The 18,249-nt window shown below is 35.3% G+C and overlaps 1 protein-coding gene across 5 annotated transcripts in view; it reads right to left on the reverse strand.

Annotated features, from left to right (window-relative positions):
* Window positions 1-3,095: 3,095 nt before the first annotated feature.
* LOC149799701 (multicopper oxidase 3-like) overlaps window positions 3,096-18,249 on the reverse strand; it is a 16,404-nt gene continuing 1,250 nt past the window's right edge. For 2 of the 5 annotated variants that reach the window (XM_089959064.1, XM_089959065.1), the window contains 2 exons: window positions 3,849-5,838; window positions 3,096-3,279 (listed from right to left, as the gene is read on the reverse strand). In XM_089959064.1, coding sequence (XP_089815190.1) covers window positions 3,137-3,279; window positions 3,849-5,832 — 2,127 coding nt within the window. In that variant the 5' untranslated portion in view covers window positions 5,833-5,838 and the 3' untranslated portion in view covers window positions 3,096-3,136. The other 3 variants (XM_089959067.1, XM_089959063.1, XM_089959066.1) reach the window with 3 other exon arrangements.

The following is an 18,249-nucleotide window of genomic DNA, read 5'->3' on the forward strand; positions in this document are numbered from 1 at the left end:
ATGGGTATATAAAGTATGAAATAAATTGAATTCTAAATAGCATGTGTATATAAAGTATAAAATAAATTGAATTCAATATATTGTTGTTGTTGTTGTTCTAGGGTTTAACGCCATTTTTCAGCACAAGATAGGCTATACATGGCGGTCAGTATAACTGGTGGAGGAAGAACCCTGGAAAACCCAGGGAAGAACCACTGACCTACGAGAAGCTACTGGCAGGCTTTCCCACGTGCCTACGAATTCAATATAGCGTGTGCGTGTGAAGTATGAAACATATATGTAGTGGGGCAAATTTAATAAGTTAAAGGTTTGTAGTTTTCCTATTTTGTGATGTTGGTACTTAGCAAGAAATTATTAGAAGTAGATTGGGGAAACGGTAAACAGATACGAGAGATACACTTTCGTTATTTATAAAGCAAATATATGTTAAACCTGTGTGATGATTTATAGTAGCAATATTGTAAATAGCATTGGAATAGTTTAGTATTGTTATTCATACTCACCATAAATTTTCGTAAACGTATTAAAAACAGTATATAGGGATTTAACTTAATGTTTCTTTCAAAAGCTGTCACAGTTACATTGTTCTGCTATCTAATCAAACGAAGCACACCAAATTTTCTTCTGCTATCTAATCACACGAAGCACACCAAATTTTCTTTTGCTATATAATCACACGAAGCACACCAAATTTTCTTCTGCTATCTAATCACACGAAGCACACCAAATTTTCTTCTGCTATCTAATCACACGAAGCACACCAAATTTTCTTCTGCTATCTAATCACACGAAGCACACCAAATTTTCTTTTGCTATATAATCACACGAAGCACACCAAATTGTGTTCTGCTATCTAATCACACGAAACACACCAAATGGTTAAATCTGTAAATGCCGAAAGAGTGGAAGAGGGAAATCCATAGTAGCTTGTAGCTTGATGTGCGTTTGACCAGGTTAACACTCAAACTAATTGCAACGTTTGTATGAAAGTCTCAATAAGAAAACCGAACGTTACTGGGGTATTGTTCTCACTTAACGGCCGCATCTCATATTGAAACACCATCGGCCGAAAAGAAAATAGAAGTTAATCAGCGACATTTTGATCACTGACTAGATTCGTCATGTAGACATTTGACCATGCAAAACTGGATAGAATCAGTACAATTGTTAGAGAGAGAGAGAGAGAGACAGAGAGAGTATGCATGTATATTGTTCAAAGGGACGATAACACACCACTGGCTCGGTGGTACCAATTACAAGGTAAAATCTAAAAATGAGAGAAAGAGAAAGATTTTGCATATTGCAAGTGCGAGTGATTGTTCACGCAAGGCTAAATTTAATACAAGTTTCTTTACGGTATGACACACACACACACACATACAGACATATATATATATATATATATATATATATATATATATATATATATATATATATATATATATATATATATATATATATATATGTATGTATGTATGTATGTATGTATGTATGTGTATGTATATATATATATATATATATATATATATATATATATATATATATATATATATGTTTTTTTTTTTACTGCTGTAAAGGACGGGTATCCAAACAAATCATATGTTCTCTTAGCAGTTACAAGTTTGGTCCCGGTTCGCAAGGGGTGATTTAAAACAAAACCAAAATACAAATGTACCTATTAAAAAAATAAAAAATAAAACTTGTGACACAATTATAAGAATCAACGTACCATTAACTAGTATTTATATATTCTCTTGTTTAAATGCTTTAATTTATTTTCTAGTTGATGTGGTTGCCTTTCTATCTATCTTCGATATTCACAATATATAATTAGTGAATTATATAGTTCTGTCCTGATTCTGTGACGATGAATTGATTGACAGTTGAAAAAATATTTTAATCGATATAAATCTCATTAACTTTATGTTAATGCAAATGCAAATGCAAATATGTTATATGTACATCAATACAAAAGCTATATGTTATATGTATTCACGTATCAAAGCATGTATATAACTCGTTTTATATTGAGATGTGCCATGCATTCTCAATTTTTCTTGATATATCGGGACAGAGTCTATGTGGAATGGTCATGTGATGATTCACTGTCGACCTCTATCTTGACTATTTGATTGGGAAAATTGTTTAGACACCACAAATTGTCTAGGTAGTCGATGAAAACGTATCACAGCTAAAACAAGTTTGAAATCTTGGTTTTTCTTTAAGAACAGAGATTATTGTTTAGCGCGCATTCTTTCGAAAGCTGATCGGATTTTCTTTATTCTACAAAGGTTTTGTTAACAAAGGAACATATTTAATTTAAGAAGAAATGTATACATTTTGACCTTAATAGATGTTGATGCACGAACATTTAGCATAATGCGGGCTCTGCGTGGACGATTGTCTGAAGTGTTCGCCTTTATCAGTCAATTATATCTCAACTCTATCTGCGTGAGTTTGAGTGTCGGGCTCGGCCAATGTGGGTATGTGACAAAACTGTCAGTAGCTGCCCGTGCGCCGGTGGTTTCTTAACGAGGTTTTCCTGTTCTCTTTCTCCACCAGTTAAATTTGTCGCCATATTGTAGCATTTATTGCGTTAAACCCCAAAACAATAACAAAATATAAACAACAAAAACAACAACAGCATGCTGCAGTTATATTCACGGTATGCAAAATCTGACCTTTAACCGACATCCATAGACTTCCTTACGGTAACGGTTAAAATCGGGTCTGGTTGGATTGTGTATCTCAACAGTCAATATAGGAAGCGTCTCTTCCTAAAATTTTCTGAACGAATTAATTCCCTTGCATAAATAAACTAATTATTTTGTGTGTAGTAAGTTTTGAAATAGTTGCTTACTTTTATTCTCTCTGACAGCAGGTTCCGAATTTATATTTTTAACAAGTAGGTGTCTTATTTAGGGCATAATCTGTTCATGAGCTTCCATGGAGAAAGTTATTTTATAGTAGCGGACCCATTCAATATTTTAGAAAATATCAACGAAGAGTTGTTCACCATTTTGTAGAAACATGCACAATAAACCGCCTTCATTGTCATAAATACATACATGCATGATTGAATGAAAAGAAACCTGTACAAACAATGAAGTTATAATTATATCAAATGTGGTCCATTTTAATAATAGCCAGGATTTGAGTGTGTCAGAGGAGTGTTGTCGCCACTTTTGATGGATTGTGTCCTCCGATAATAGATACAAATACCCACTATCACAAAGAACTCAAGTGAGAGAATTACCACAAGAACACCAATGATGGCCTCTGAAAAATATAACAGGAGATAAAATATTCAGTTTGTTTAGAAGTTACGATTCTATAAATTCTTGTATATTTGACAAGTAAACAGTGTTGAAACTGCCAAAGGTGACAATATATAACCCCAAAATACGGCTTGGAAATTAAAAGACTGAGGCAACATTTCAATGCTTTAAGGTCTGTAAGAATTTCATTATTAAATAAAAAGGAAATTTTAAAAAGTCTCTGTCGTGTAGAAGAATCTATACACATTTGTTGACTTGTAACTAATATCACTGAAATAGAAAGACAATGTTATCACTACGATACCAAGAACAAGGAATACATCCGAAGCGTCAGTAAATGAAAATAATTAGGCCTAAATGGCATTATAGTATAAAATACAATATTGCTAGGTTTCCTATGGAGATGTATTGATTTGATGCCAGTGGGATGTATTCAATTACGGAAATAAATTTTCTTTACATTTAGCATGTTCTACTTAAGAGGAAGATGCGCAAAGAAAATATTCTTTGGGTAGAAATCATGAAACTATTTTTGGCACATTCATTATGTGTTTAAAAATGTATACTTACTATAACTGTTTGTACTCCAGGAGTCATCATCAACAGTATTCCAGTCCATCTTTGAACGGTAGTCAGAAGGATAGTTCCAGCACATAGGAAACCCCACTGGAGGTTTGGGGATCTTGTTGAAGGACTCGTTCAGTAGCATCTGCATACCATCTACATTATGAAGATCTACATGACAGTGGAAATTCCAGAGGCCTGGATTGTCAGCCCGTAGCCGTATCACTACATATGATCCCGTCGGCACGATTATTGTGTCCTTCCGCGGTGGCCTCTTCAATTCAAGTCCTGGCACATTTCCGCCCTGCCAAGTTGTGTTTGCCCATGTGGCATTATTGCAGAAAGTCAAATCGCGGTTTGGATTTCCTCTGCAATCTATATTTAAGTTGTCTTCAATAAATCTAGCGGTAGTTACGTTGTATCGTCCATAACCAACTTTTACAACATAAAATGAGTGTCCATGCAGATGAATAGGATGCGACCATCCTTTTCCTTTGCCCATATTCAACAGAACCATTTGCACAGTGTCACCGTAGTCAACACTTATGGAATGCGTACACCTACAAACCTTTTCCTCACCGCAGTCCGGCCTGTCACATGAAGAGTACAACTCCTGAGGCTGAGTCATTGCTGACACAGACGGTTGCTCAAAAGCAAGACCATTCACTGAAGCAGGAGTCGATGATGTTCCTGGAAAAGCAAAGTTCAGGAAGAATTCTTTAAATTTGCCAGGTTTAATGTTGGGAGCGGGATCAGTATCATCTTTGGCTCTTAGATGGTCAAATGGTATGCAACTCGTGTTGTCGGGAGCTGGAAAATATGAGAATGGACAATTCAAAACAATGCAAGGATTATTCTGGGTGCACGATTGCCTTGATGTACCTGGATCTTTGATGGGAGCTCCATTATATTGCAGTATGGCTTCCGCTGTATGATTTTTACCAGCCTCAAGAGTTATACCACGGATCCAGTAATTTGACACCGGTTTGTCTGCGTATAAAATGAAATCGAATCTCTCGCCAGGATAAATAATGAAAGATTCAACCACTACACTCTCTAAATCAAACCCATCAGACGCGACGATGGTTATATTATGTTCATCTACCGATATTCGGAACGGGTACAGTGCTCCTGATCCTATTACTCTGAACCTGTAAACTTGTCCTTGTTGTACCTGAAAAACCTCTAAGGGTGCTCCGTTATTTTGGCCTGTGCGGGGGTCGTAGTAACGACCCCGTCCGTTAATTAAACCTGACTGCATCATGAACATACTGAACTTAGTTCCATCTATGGACGTAGAGGGATCGATTTTTTTCCTTTCCTCAAATACTCCGTATAGCATTTTCATGTAATCGATGTCTGCGTCCCAGTCATGGTTCCAATCCTGTATGGTCATTATATGCTCTGGCATGGCGCTGTCCTCCCTCTTCTCATGAATAATAAAAGCCCCGAATGCTCCCATTGTGAGTTGACTGGCCATGTGTGAATGGTACCAAAATGTTCCCTTTGGCTTGGCGATGAATGTATATATGAATGTTTGACCGGGGAGTATTGGGCACTGTGTCACGAATGGAACACCATCCATCCACGGTGTCCCTGTTTGATGTAGACCATGCCAATGAATGGTTACAGACTCACTCTTGAGTTTGTTCTTGACATGCACAATTACCTGTTGGCCCTCATAGACTATGATTGGAGGTCCAGGCATAGTATTATTGAATACAGCAACTAATCGAGGTTGCTCAAAACCGTCTGCTGTTATAACGTCATTAATGTCAACCGGGATTGCACTGGAAGTATTTATGACATCATATTTGTAGATATGCCCATTGTAAGGAAACACGAGATCCTGATTCCTCATCATGGTCAGATGGTGGTCTAGTTCAAGGTAGAATTCGCATGCTTCGTCTGTCTTGGAGCAATTTTTTCCGCACATTGTGCTCGTCACGGCTATACTAACCACTAGGAATGCAATACACACTAGCTGCATTTCTATCTAAAAAGAAATACAAGAGACGCGAGTTAAATATCATTGTCCCTGTTAAAACAATCATCTGGCATGTACCAACAACATTATTTCTGGGTTCAATATGGCCATACCCGCTTTTGAGGAGATATATTTATATTATTTCTAACGTTAAGAATGTGTGTGTGTGTGTGTGTGTGTGTGTGTGTGTGTGTGTGTGTGTGTGTGTGAGAGAGAGAGAGAGAGAGAGAGAGAGAGTGTACACTTACGTATATTCAAAGTCTGTATCAGAATTGTGGTGAGATCATATTCTTCAGAATAGCTGTGCATTTCTTCTTCGCGAAATAGGGCATAGACAGCCGTTGTATCACTGATATACCACAAGATGTATAAATGTTTCATTGAAATGAAACGAGGCTTGCCGAGTTTCCTTTTTAAGGGCAAATTCATACAGCGAGAGTGATATCATTGATACAACATACATACTATACCTATATTTCATTTATATCGCATACAAATATACATATTTGCCCTTTGAACGGAGTTAAGATTGACTACATGTAACTATGTAATGACCAAGTGGATAAACTCCTCACATCCCTGTCGAGTGTGTCCGCTACAAAATGTAGTTCTGTGCCTTTTGTGGTTAGTTACAATCACCTTTGCATATTGATAAGTTGATTGTTTTCTTTTTACGAGTTTATATTTTATTCATATTGATTAAATCAATATTAAACATACTTGTGATTTAAACATGAAAGATTGTTTGAATGAAGAAAGTAGAAGACTACAAAGAAATGGTTCCATGCTTGAACACAACGCTCAGCCATTCACGTACCGGCGCATGGAAATTAGTGTGAATAGAAATTAAGCGATATGACGAGCCAACGAGAGGAAATCAAAATATTGTACTATATTTATGGTTGATCTAAATCATTATTCTGCTTTAATTAACATTGCTAATGACCATAAATCTCTCTCTCTGTCTCTCTTTTTGTTCGGTCGGTTTGAATTAACTTTACCATCATCCATAGGTCCGTGGATATCGTCGTATGACACAAGCTTAAATCCGCTATGCTCGCCTTTTCATGACCTTTCACCAGTATCTTACTACGATGGTTGAGAGAGAGAGAGAGAGAGAGAGAGAGAGAGAGATGATATTCTTTTATTCCTCCATTTTCTGAAGATTTTAAGACAAAAAAGAAATGCAATTAAATACATAGAATCAAAAAAAAGTGGATTTGTTACTTATTGAATTATTTCCAGTTGCAAACGAATAAATACATTAAAATCATTACTAAACTAGATAGAGATATATATACGATAGAACATTTGAAAATGTATCCTCACAACAAAAATAGTTAGTTTCCTAATCGCTTTGCAATCCAGTACAAGCATTTCTTTCCTTAAATTCTGAGTGAGTTCTCTATTGAATCGAATATATAATATCCTTTATCTTAATGAAATACTTGGTAGATAGTCTGATCATATTTATTCATGCCTCAAATTCTAAACGTTCTGATATATCATTTAAACCACCAAGTAGTATAATCAGTATAACATCATCGATCTGATCACAGAAATCACGGTAAATCACTGGAGGCATATACGAAAATAGACTTTACATCAAGTGGTTTCTGTCGTCTGAGGTTAAGGCACTATTCATCGAAATGTGCAAAATACGGTCATGACTCATTTTGCCACATAGGGGACACAGTCCAGGTCTTGCTTGCATTCCTCCAATACGAATTAATGTCCCATATTCCATTTTTCTGCTTGACTCAGTGTAAGCTATTTTCCATAGATGATGCATTTTTAGTCCTGGATTAATTTTTAAAAATCTACCGAATCCCTCTGATGGATTTCTGATACTCATTTCATGTTTTCTCTCCTCAAATATCTGTATTCTTGTCCCAATTAAGTTTTTCCATGTTATTTTGTCTGGAAATTTTCCAGTGAAAATAAAGTCGTTGAGATAGTCTTCTAAATCATACTTTTTGAGTACAGTATTTATATCATATATAAAAGAGTTCTAGCTATGCTGGGGGTCAAAAATCAAATTTCCAACAGCCCAGAGGAAAACCTTTTCAGCAGTTAAGTTTGCTGATATTCTACACATGCGACCAAGGAATATATATCTATGCTTATCTATGCGAGCTTCCATTGATATCATCCCCAAGCATGATGCCGTAGATCCAATAGGCGATCTTTGAGGGAAACCTTGTACTCTCCGAGCGAAATATCGTTGCATTTTCTCCATTGATTCAATGCCCTGATATGACATATTAAACCAGAGTTCTGAGCCATACAAAGCAGACGAAATATTGTACTATATTTATGGTTGATCTAAGTCATTATTCCGCTTTAATTAACATTGCTAATGACCATAAATCTCTCTCTTTCTCTCTCTCTCTCTCTCTCTCTCTTCTTGTTCGGTCGGTTTGAATTAACTTTACCATCATCCATAGGTCCGTGGATATCGTCCTATGACACAAGCTTAAATCCGCTATGTTCGCCTTTTCATGACCTTTCACCAGTATCTTACTACGATGGTTGAGAGAGAGAGAGAGAGAGAGAGAGAGAGAGAGAGAGAGAGAGACGGGGGTGGGGTGGGGGTGGGGAAGAGTCCTTTGGACATTTTCATATTTAGTTAATAATAGCCGATTTTTAGAAGATTATAATTTACTTAAGGAACAAGAACATCAACAAACAAAACATTAAATTACAGTATGTGTGTCCTCGTAGCCAAAACTTTACTGTATGGTGTCTACAGGCTGCTGCAGCTTTGCATCATTGACTATATAATCACTGTGGATAAGTCCCAAGGAAAGACTACACATACCGTTACGACGAACAATAGTATTGTAGGTTACTTGGTGTAAGTTCATCTTCCAAGTCTTCATCCAGCCCAAATTCTATTTCTCTCCCACTCCAGATTTCTGTATATTGTGTCGCTGTGACAAAGGACTTATACAGCTGTTTGATCTGCCAAGAGGTAGATAGGGTAATGGGAGCTTAGGCTAGCGAAGATGTTTGGGAACGGAAAGAAGATTGTATATATATATATATATATATATATATATATATATATATATATATATATATATATATATATATATATATATATATATATAGAGAGAGAGAGAGAGAGAGAGAGAGAGAGAGAGAGAGAATATTAACCATACAGGTTAGATAATTTTTAATTCATATTCTAATGAGACTCTAACCCCAGTTTCCGGTTTAAGTCACCATTCGCATTGCCCGCACGCACCAACCCCCATATCACTTCGACCAACTACATATTTCCGAAGCAGGATGTAACATAATGACTCATATTGATATTCGTGCGTAGGAGGCACGACCGCTTATCAGTGTAGTAAATGATGGTATGTAGAGGTTAATATTATTATTGTACATTGAAAACTATAGAGCAGGAAGTACTATCCGTTGATCCTGTAGGAGCCGTGTACCCTGTAGCACGATGCGTAAAAAAATGCAGATAATGTTTTGATATTTGGAGAAAAATATTTTCATGAAGTTAAAAGTTTCTAATTTCTCACTCTATTTGTCATGATTTCTGTCGTTTGAATCAGGAATAGCAATGTACTTAGATGAGTAGATGTTAATTTCTGTGCATTTCTAAATTTAAAAAATGTCTGAACAAAAATAATATCTTTAATGAGCCATACCAATGATGGATTGTGCGATTAGCATTACAAGTTTGTCTGCCATTAAATGCTTGGGAATTGGTGAAGAAATATGAACACATATTGTTTTGCAATGAAATTTTGTTATTTCCTTGTTTTTTATTTTGAATTATAACTATTTTAGATTATTGTGACCATAGTGCGCTAATCTTTAAAACGAAAAAGTTTTCGTTTCTCTCTCGATTTTCGCATGGTAACGTGTAACAATAGATAACTGGGCCAGGGCTGAATAAGAGAGGTTTTCTTTTTATCTTCTTCTTTTTATTATTATTATTATTATTATTATTAGTAGTAGTAGTAGTAGTAGTGGTGGTGGTGGTGGTGGTGGTGGTATTTGTAGAAGTAGTAGTAGCAGTATTAGTAATAGTAATATTAGTAGTAGTAGAGATAGTAGTAACATAATTACCGTTTTTTTGCCTCTCACTCTTGGCTTTTACCCATGTTCCCTCCAAACCACCCTCTAGGGCAGGGGTGGGCAAACTACGGTCCGCGGGCCGCATGCGGCCCGCCAAGGGCTTTCATGCGGCCCGCCAAGGGTTTTCATGCGGCCTAGGAACAAGTCATCATTCGCACTGACTCTGTTTATGTTAACTCTGTTTATCAAATAAATGTGCTTCTTTTGAAGTTTAAGTTTTCAAATATTAACAACTGAAAATTAATAATGATGTTATTTAGAGAAACCTTTTGTTTTTGCTATTTCAAATATTAATTATTTTACTTAATGAACTATGCGGCCCGCGACAAGGTGTAAATTTGTGTATGCGGCACTTGCACTGGAAAGTTTGCCCACCTCTGCTCTAGGGTTTATTTTATAAGGAGGACCATATGTGTCATTAGAATGTCACTGCAAAGCATCTGCCATCGTACAAATAAATTGAGAAAGAGAAAATTGAATACTTCTGGATGCATTCCAACTATTAACCATTTTAGAAGATTAATATGTTCAAATGCATTGCATTCGATTCAAAACTTGACGAAACATTCGATTCAAAGCAAAACAAAATATATTGGTATAAAATGTTTGTGTAGTGAAAATGAATAATTTTTCGTTTTTCTCTGGACTTTGTTGTTGTTATATAATTACCTAATGCTTCCCATTCACCCTTGGCTGTAAATAATCTTCCTCACCAACCCACATTCTAAGGTTTACTATGTGACAAAGTGGAGAAGTTATTTTTTTGTGCCTTTTTAAGTTTCACGTGAGTCACTGCCTTCCATCCCCCATGACTTTTATTCATTTTATTAAAAGAGCCACATACTTTGTACAACCATGGATTTGATAATCCACGAAATTAATTTACCAAACAGTGGCCATTCTCATAAAAGATAGGCGCAGTGACCATGATTAGTAACCATCAAAACGAATATAACACTACTAAACGCATATAACACTACTAAACGCATATAACACTACTAAGGCAGACGCTATGCTCTACTTTTATTGTCTGTAAATCTGCTACCATTCATTTCCATTTCTGTGCTTGAAGGTGACTGTGATTTTCCATTTCTGTCAACACTGTCAGGTACTCGACCATACTAAATATTTTATCCTCGATAGTCACCGAATACATTTTACTGATCGTGTTGAGACTAATATGTGCCGCTGAAAGATGTTCTGAATACATACGTACTCGTGACTGTAGCCGTATCGAACTTATGTTATCAGCACTACCCGCAATAACGTTTTTTTTTTATAGCTCGAACAACAATTCCGATTGATGCACGTATTATGGTTGTTGTTGTCGTAATTCAAGTGACACCCAGACCAACAATTGCTGCCGCGCAGATTCCATAAATGGCATTATCGAAAAGACATGCACGGTAGTATTTTACAAGCAGCGCGTTTCTCTTGGTGATTTCAATTTGCAGTTAGGCTTCGATATTTTTGCCACGTCGGTAACATCGAGGGCCCATCATAGTTCTTCAATTAATAACGTGATTGTGTAGTAAAATTGTTCGACAGTCCAACTTAGATCTGGTGGAGCACGTCCACACACTTCTAACCAATTACCCTTTAATTGGAACACCTGTCTTACAATCATTGAAAATAAGAAAATGTCTGCTTGGGAAATATTTAAATCATCGGCGATTGATTATTCTGGGGGTTTAAAATTCTTTTCATTTAAAAACATACCGATTACACTAGTGAATGATGTCAGAAACAATCATTATCACAGTCGTCCAAAATATGTTACGCGAACAAGTTCGTCCTTGCTGAATAACAGTCGAGATCGTTTTTGTTTCAAATGAATCAATGTTGGCGTAACGTAATCACTGTGAACATAACCGAGGCGGATGCAGCGGTGAATTTTACTTCCTCGCTGTAGAAACAACTCGGGATTGTTTTCGCGTCATAGGTGCATTCAGCAATTGAGCGTTTTCACGAGCTAATTCCATAACACCAAGCTGACCTCGAGTTATTATTGGCACATCAGATTAACAAATTTATATTTTAGTGTATATGGAGGTCTGGTAACACCACTGTGACGCAGATATTCGTCGGCAAGTGGAACGAAATCACAATCATTGTTAGCATCTGATGTCAATTGGTCTAACACCCGGTCAGTAAATCCTGCAATTTTATAACCACTGTCAGAACCTATTACTTATATGTAGTGATAAATATAATCTTAAACACAAACACCAAAGACGGTTAATATAGATGGATAGATGTGCAATGCTTCAAAGTTAATTTTATCTTTAGCTGTCATTGACATTGTTGTCTTACATACAAAAGATTTTGGAAGACCGATGTCGATTCGTTACAAATTAGAACTCGTGTATTTCTCATTATTTATTAATGTTGTTAATTGACTTTATCAGGTATAAATAACGATGAATAAATAAATACGATCCTTAGATTTAAAGTTTGTCAAAGCCATTGACATTTACAAAAATAATTTGACCGTTTCTTATTCTACCATTAGTTGCTGTCTCTCCTTAATTGGTCATTATTAAAGATGGTGTAAATGAACTTATTGCCAGTGGTGGTGGTGATGGCATATTTGTGATCTGGTCATCTACCAGATTAGGAATTCTTCCAGACCAGTTATTTTGAATGCCTTAAATAACACACTGGCTTTATTTAAACTCATTCGTAGATGATCGAGTGTAGTATTTATTAAAATTGCATTAGGTGCTCCATAATTAATTCTCTCTTCTGATAGAAAATAGGAAACCCGTCCAGGTACCTGTAGTTAACGGAAATGGTTATTGAATCAGAAGATACAAATATTCTCCATCTTGTACTATTGGTTACTATATGCATCAGCTGAGAGGGATGTTTTTGATAATGTTTGAATTCTATGTCAGAACAAAAAGACACAATGAATACACCGGAAATAATATGTCAGTATCTGGAAAACAAGTTGTATTTTAAATTTAATTTCCTATAATTCAAGCTAAATGCCTTCGGTGCCAGTGATTTGTTTATTACCCGCTTTTGGTCTCAATTTTCTCAGTTTATCCTTGATAACATCTTGCACTATCTTGTATTTTCTTACAGATGCGTGAACTATTACCCAATACAGCGCGACATATGTAACATAATCCAGATGTAATTATGATATTAGCCCCTAACTTATATATTGCCTCTTGCAAATATTGGTGAGGATTAAAACAACTTGAAATGTGCGTCACGCAAGACTACGTTAGATTAAGATGTTTAATACTTGGTGATTGTTTACCGTTTCCGGTGAATGATAAACCTCCACCAATTTTGTGTCTACGCCACTTAATGGATACAAATTCTGATATTGCCTTCTTGATTGATCATATTTTGTTATATCGATTTGTTCGGTCTTTCCTGGTCTATCTAATATAACGTTAGCTTCATCTATATAGGATGTACGTTTTTCATTTACACTGTATAACGTCTGTTCAGATTCAGTGCAAATAATAACATTGGTTGGTATCTTTTGACCTTCCGTCAACAAGTTCATAAACATTATGCAACAACCTAACTTTTTTTGTTATTTGAATGACATATTGTGATCAGGCATCTATAGTGTTTAACTTGTATTTAACAGACCGCAATGAAGCATAGTTAGATTTAAAAGTTTCGCCCAATATTTTGGGATATAATTTTGGAGTAGATTATATACCTAACGCCAGTTATTCTACAAATTTCATTCCTTTACCTAACTGGAATATGATTTCTTGGTCCATATATAATCTTAAATTTCGATAAGTAATTTTAGAAACCATGCGAAAATTGTATTGCAAGATACATGCTATCGTACAATGCCGTATTTTCACACCATTCATTTGTTAAGTTTAGTTCGGATATCTCTATTGTGTTTGCTTCCTTATATTTTAACTTCAAAAACATTTCACTTATTACCGGAGTCTATTTGTTTCATATCAGTCTTGAATGCATCTGTATCTATTGTAAATAATTATTCAGGATGATCTAATTTTTTCTGAAGTTTTTAATAATTTCGTCATATTGACTTGCATCAGTTTTAGATTGTTCTTTGCAAGCAATCTGCTCCTTTTTGAGATGTGGCACGTTCTGATCTCTTGGCGTCCTGATTTGTATCACTTAAATCTGTGATAGGTAAATCGTAAACTAAATTCATATATTTCTGATAATGCGTTCTGAAACTTTTATTTTGTTCTTGTTGGCCTTTGGCTTTGCATGTAAATTCAGAAATACATCTTTCTCACCGTTTAACCTTTCTGCAATGGGTTGTAAGTCTTGATGGATGTTTTAACTCTTGGTATGCTTTTTGCAGTGTCTGTCTATTCTTCAATGAATCATTAAATCTATGTTTAAAGACATTCTTCCTCGTCTAAGATCTTTTGCCTATCATTTACAATCTGCTTTTGGAATTCTTGATGTTTACTTGTTTTTTAATTCCCACCGTGTTCAGAAACTGGAAATGGTTTGTCAGCTGGTTCACTCTGTGTTTGAATATAATTCAGACTATGAAAGTATTACCATCCAAACTGTACTTACTGGATTATCAACATATGTTACTTCAAATGTGTAGCTGCATCGGATTGTTTTAGAAAATCACTGAATTAGTAACTATGCGGTAATTTAAGTTTAAACTAACTTTAGTAAGATTACTCTAGTCTGGGATTTGTTTCCCAGAGTCTGTTTTCTCGGCAGATTTAAAACCTAGATCGGTAGTGCATTTGAACATCATTGGAGTTGCGTGTAATCGGCATTAACGATCAATGAAACAAGATCACGAGAAAGAACATTTCTGACAGGTAGATAATCCAACAAAGATGAAATATAGATATTATAAAATTCTTCTGTGTCATCATTCTGATCGCTGGAAATGAATGGTTTAATAAAACACACAAACTATATCCAATAATGCAGATATTTGTATCGATATTTGGCACGTCAATCTCAACAATACAGAGTTATACATTGTTACGAATGCTAAATGATTATTGATCTTATCGGCGAAATTATCAAATCTGTGCTTGGAGTATGGCTTACTTTCTTCTTTGTCATTCCAGCTTTGACTTTGTTGATGGACACTTAGTTGCTATAGAAACTATCAGGAATTAACAACAGATGTTGCTTAATCATTATAGTCCATATAATATGATATGTTGTTTTCTCTGTTAATTGGAACCATATCATAATTTCTTCACTACAATGACGTAGATAGATTAACATTTGTGTTATCAGAACTCTTTGTCAAGGAATATGTCGATGACAATTTATATTTATATTTGTAGAGAATAACTTTACATTTACTTTTAACGTGCTTCGCACTTACCTATTTCCCTCCCTTTACGACAACCGTTTGTTTCATGAAAGCGTTTTTAACTCCTCTGGATCTGTATTACATAGTATCTATCAAATTAAATTCCTCGTGACAGAGGCCATTATCACACAATAACTAAATCATCTAATTATCATCAGCGTCCAACCTACATATACAGCTGTTACTATTCACATCGCTTTTAAAGACTTTGTCATATATGAACTCATTCAAAAGAAATGTAAATACAAACCTTATTATAATTGCACAAACCATGCAACAAGTCGGAGGATTTATTAATTATTTTGCTACTCCGGAGATTCCTCAAGTTACAACTGAAACACTTATCGCACCTGAAACAGTCGCTATCATAAGCAAGATCACGTTTAAGGCTTATATACTGCTTTGTATTATTTCTGACGCCTCTTTCACCAATTCATTCTTAATCTGATTGACCTATAGCAACCTAAAATTTATTCCATTGTTTATCTGAGACATAGCTAAAGGCGGTGTATGATACAAAACACCATGCAGCTGGCATTTTCTATCTCATTGATGTGTGTAAATTAGGATGTTTGGATTTAGTATTTCAAACAAAATTAGTATACCTTCCAGTTGTCCGTTTCTGTTTTTGTCTGCACTGATTGCACAGTTTTCTTCGGTTTGTTTTTCAACATTGAAATCTAGTTCTTCTTGGGTTCACTAGTATGCATTATTAACGAAACTGGACTAATCATCGTATTGACTTCCTCGACTTTCATATTTTGTTGGTGAACCCATTCGACACATTACATTTTTAAGCATGTTATAAATGACCACTACAGTTGCATGTCTCAAGTGACACGTATTATTTTTACATTGTCCTTTGCTGACCATCCTCGATTTTGCTGAACCTTTGTTAGAGTAGCTAATGGTAATGGTTATTCACGAGATGACTGATCAGGCATAAAAGTTTCGTAAAATTTACCAATTGCTAAAACACTAAAATGCCTACATATCCAGTAACATATTTTGCTTGAGCTACACGAACATGTGACATTTTATAGGCTCATTTACCTTCATGTCAACGTTTTCCAAGTTAACAATTTTAACTCGACATGGGTCTTTCTAGTTTCGGGAAAGTACGTTTACCTCTAGCTTGTTTTCCTATTATTCGTTTCTTAAGGGACCCAAATTGCTTTTATCATGAAATAGGAGAATGACCAATGCAAATTTCAAACGTTTACTTTAAATATGACTTTAAAATTTATGCACCCAAAGATAACGGTGGATATGACGTTCCCAAGTCTTTCGACTGGGCAAAAGATGAAAACAAACGGATACCAGCAATTGATAAACCTTAATGCAGCAGTTCGCAACAACCTTTGTAACATACTGATGAATTAGAGATGTAAATAATTAACACCAATGAACCACTAAACCAGCTAATAAGAAAACCAGGAACTGTAATAGATACTTGAAATGAAAGTGGAGAAACCCCTATCTTCAGTATAAATGTTATTTACTATGTGGAACAAATCCAGAAATAAGTGGTTATGTCAACAGTGTAACTCAGTAACTAGAATCGACTTGAAAGTATTACATATAAATTAAGAGGTTGAAACGTAAGACATACATATAGAAAACATAAATAAAGACATCAGCAAAGAAATAGATGAAACCGAAAAAGTGTTTCATTGTGTTGATTGTAAAAGGAGTGATAAATTCTCTTACTACTGTCATTTTCCTCTCCGTCTTTTGTCTTAATGAGTTCTAAACGATCTTTTTTTCTGCCTACTCAATTTGTTTGGTCTAAGCAAAGCATTTTCTGTCTTATCAATGCATATCAATGCTTTTTTCTGCCCAACCAATGCTTTTGTTTCTCAAACAAAACCTTTATCTCCTTAACCAAGATGTTTTTCGTTTTTTCTTATTACCAATGTTTTCTTTGCCTTTTCTGTTTAATCGTAGTTTTTTCACCCTAACCAATGCTTTTTATAGATGATAGACAGATTAGAAGAGCACATGCAATCCAAAATGTTAAAGTTTTCCAGACAATGTATATAAAGCACACATCATTTAAATTTACCTATTAGCGCAATTGTGTAAAAGAACATGCCACGACATTCTACACGTCTGTCTAAACTTGTCACCGAGGACAATTTAGAAATTGTTTTATCACCAAAGTTGCTACACAGTCAATATATGGGGAAATGCTGTTTCATTCTCCTTTGGATGGATTCCAAAAATTCCAATTACATTACTTATTTATACGTTTCGTCATATCTCCCCGTACTCACTTTTGTTTTACTTATTTGCTGGTAGTATCCGCAACGTTATCGTTGCGTTATTCTCAGGTATCACACACTCGATTGTACATCCACAGTCTCTGAGGCCAAGGGTTTAATTAAAACATGACACCGTTAATTTCCGTTCCCAATAATATATCAGAATTTGAAGTAGTTACTTATAGCGGATGGAGGAGAAGTTTCAAAATCAAGAACGCAAGCACAAATGTCCAGACTGGAAGGACAAATATACACTTCCGGTTCTTAATAAGTCAGGGAAATATTACTTCCAAGATATTTATGTTTAAACAAGATAACAGGTAATTAATATAAAAGACATTTAAAAGAGTTACATTGAAAAAGCAATGATATCATTATACTGCAGTCGAGAAAGGTCAAGTGTAAGGGGTCGTCCATTAATTATGTCAACAAAATGGGGGGGGGGGAGGGGGTTTGAAGAAATTTGACAATTGTTTACATGGGGGTGGGGGAGTTCAAGATAAATTGACGTCAGCATTGTTATTTTTTACAATAAATTTAATAAATAAAAAAATAGGAATTTAGTCGGTGTGTTGGTATGGCACACATTCGCTCGCCCGTCAACAGCCCACCAGTTTAATCCTAAACCGGTTGAGCTCATGCCAAGGAAGTCTAGGAAGCTAGAATATAAACTCTCGATTTTTTCATGAATTCAGAGTGTTATAGTCAATTTGAAATCTGTTAAACAAGTTAAAAAAT

The sequence above is a fragment of the Sinohyriopsis cumingii genome, chromosome 5 (genome assembly GCF_028554795.1).
Source record: "Sinohyriopsis cumingii isolate HCF-2022 chromosome 5, ASM2855479v2, whole genome shotgun sequence".
NCBI classification, from domain to species: domain Eukaryota; kingdom Metazoa; phylum Mollusca; class Bivalvia; order Unionida; family Unionidae; genus Sinohyriopsis; species Sinohyriopsis cumingii.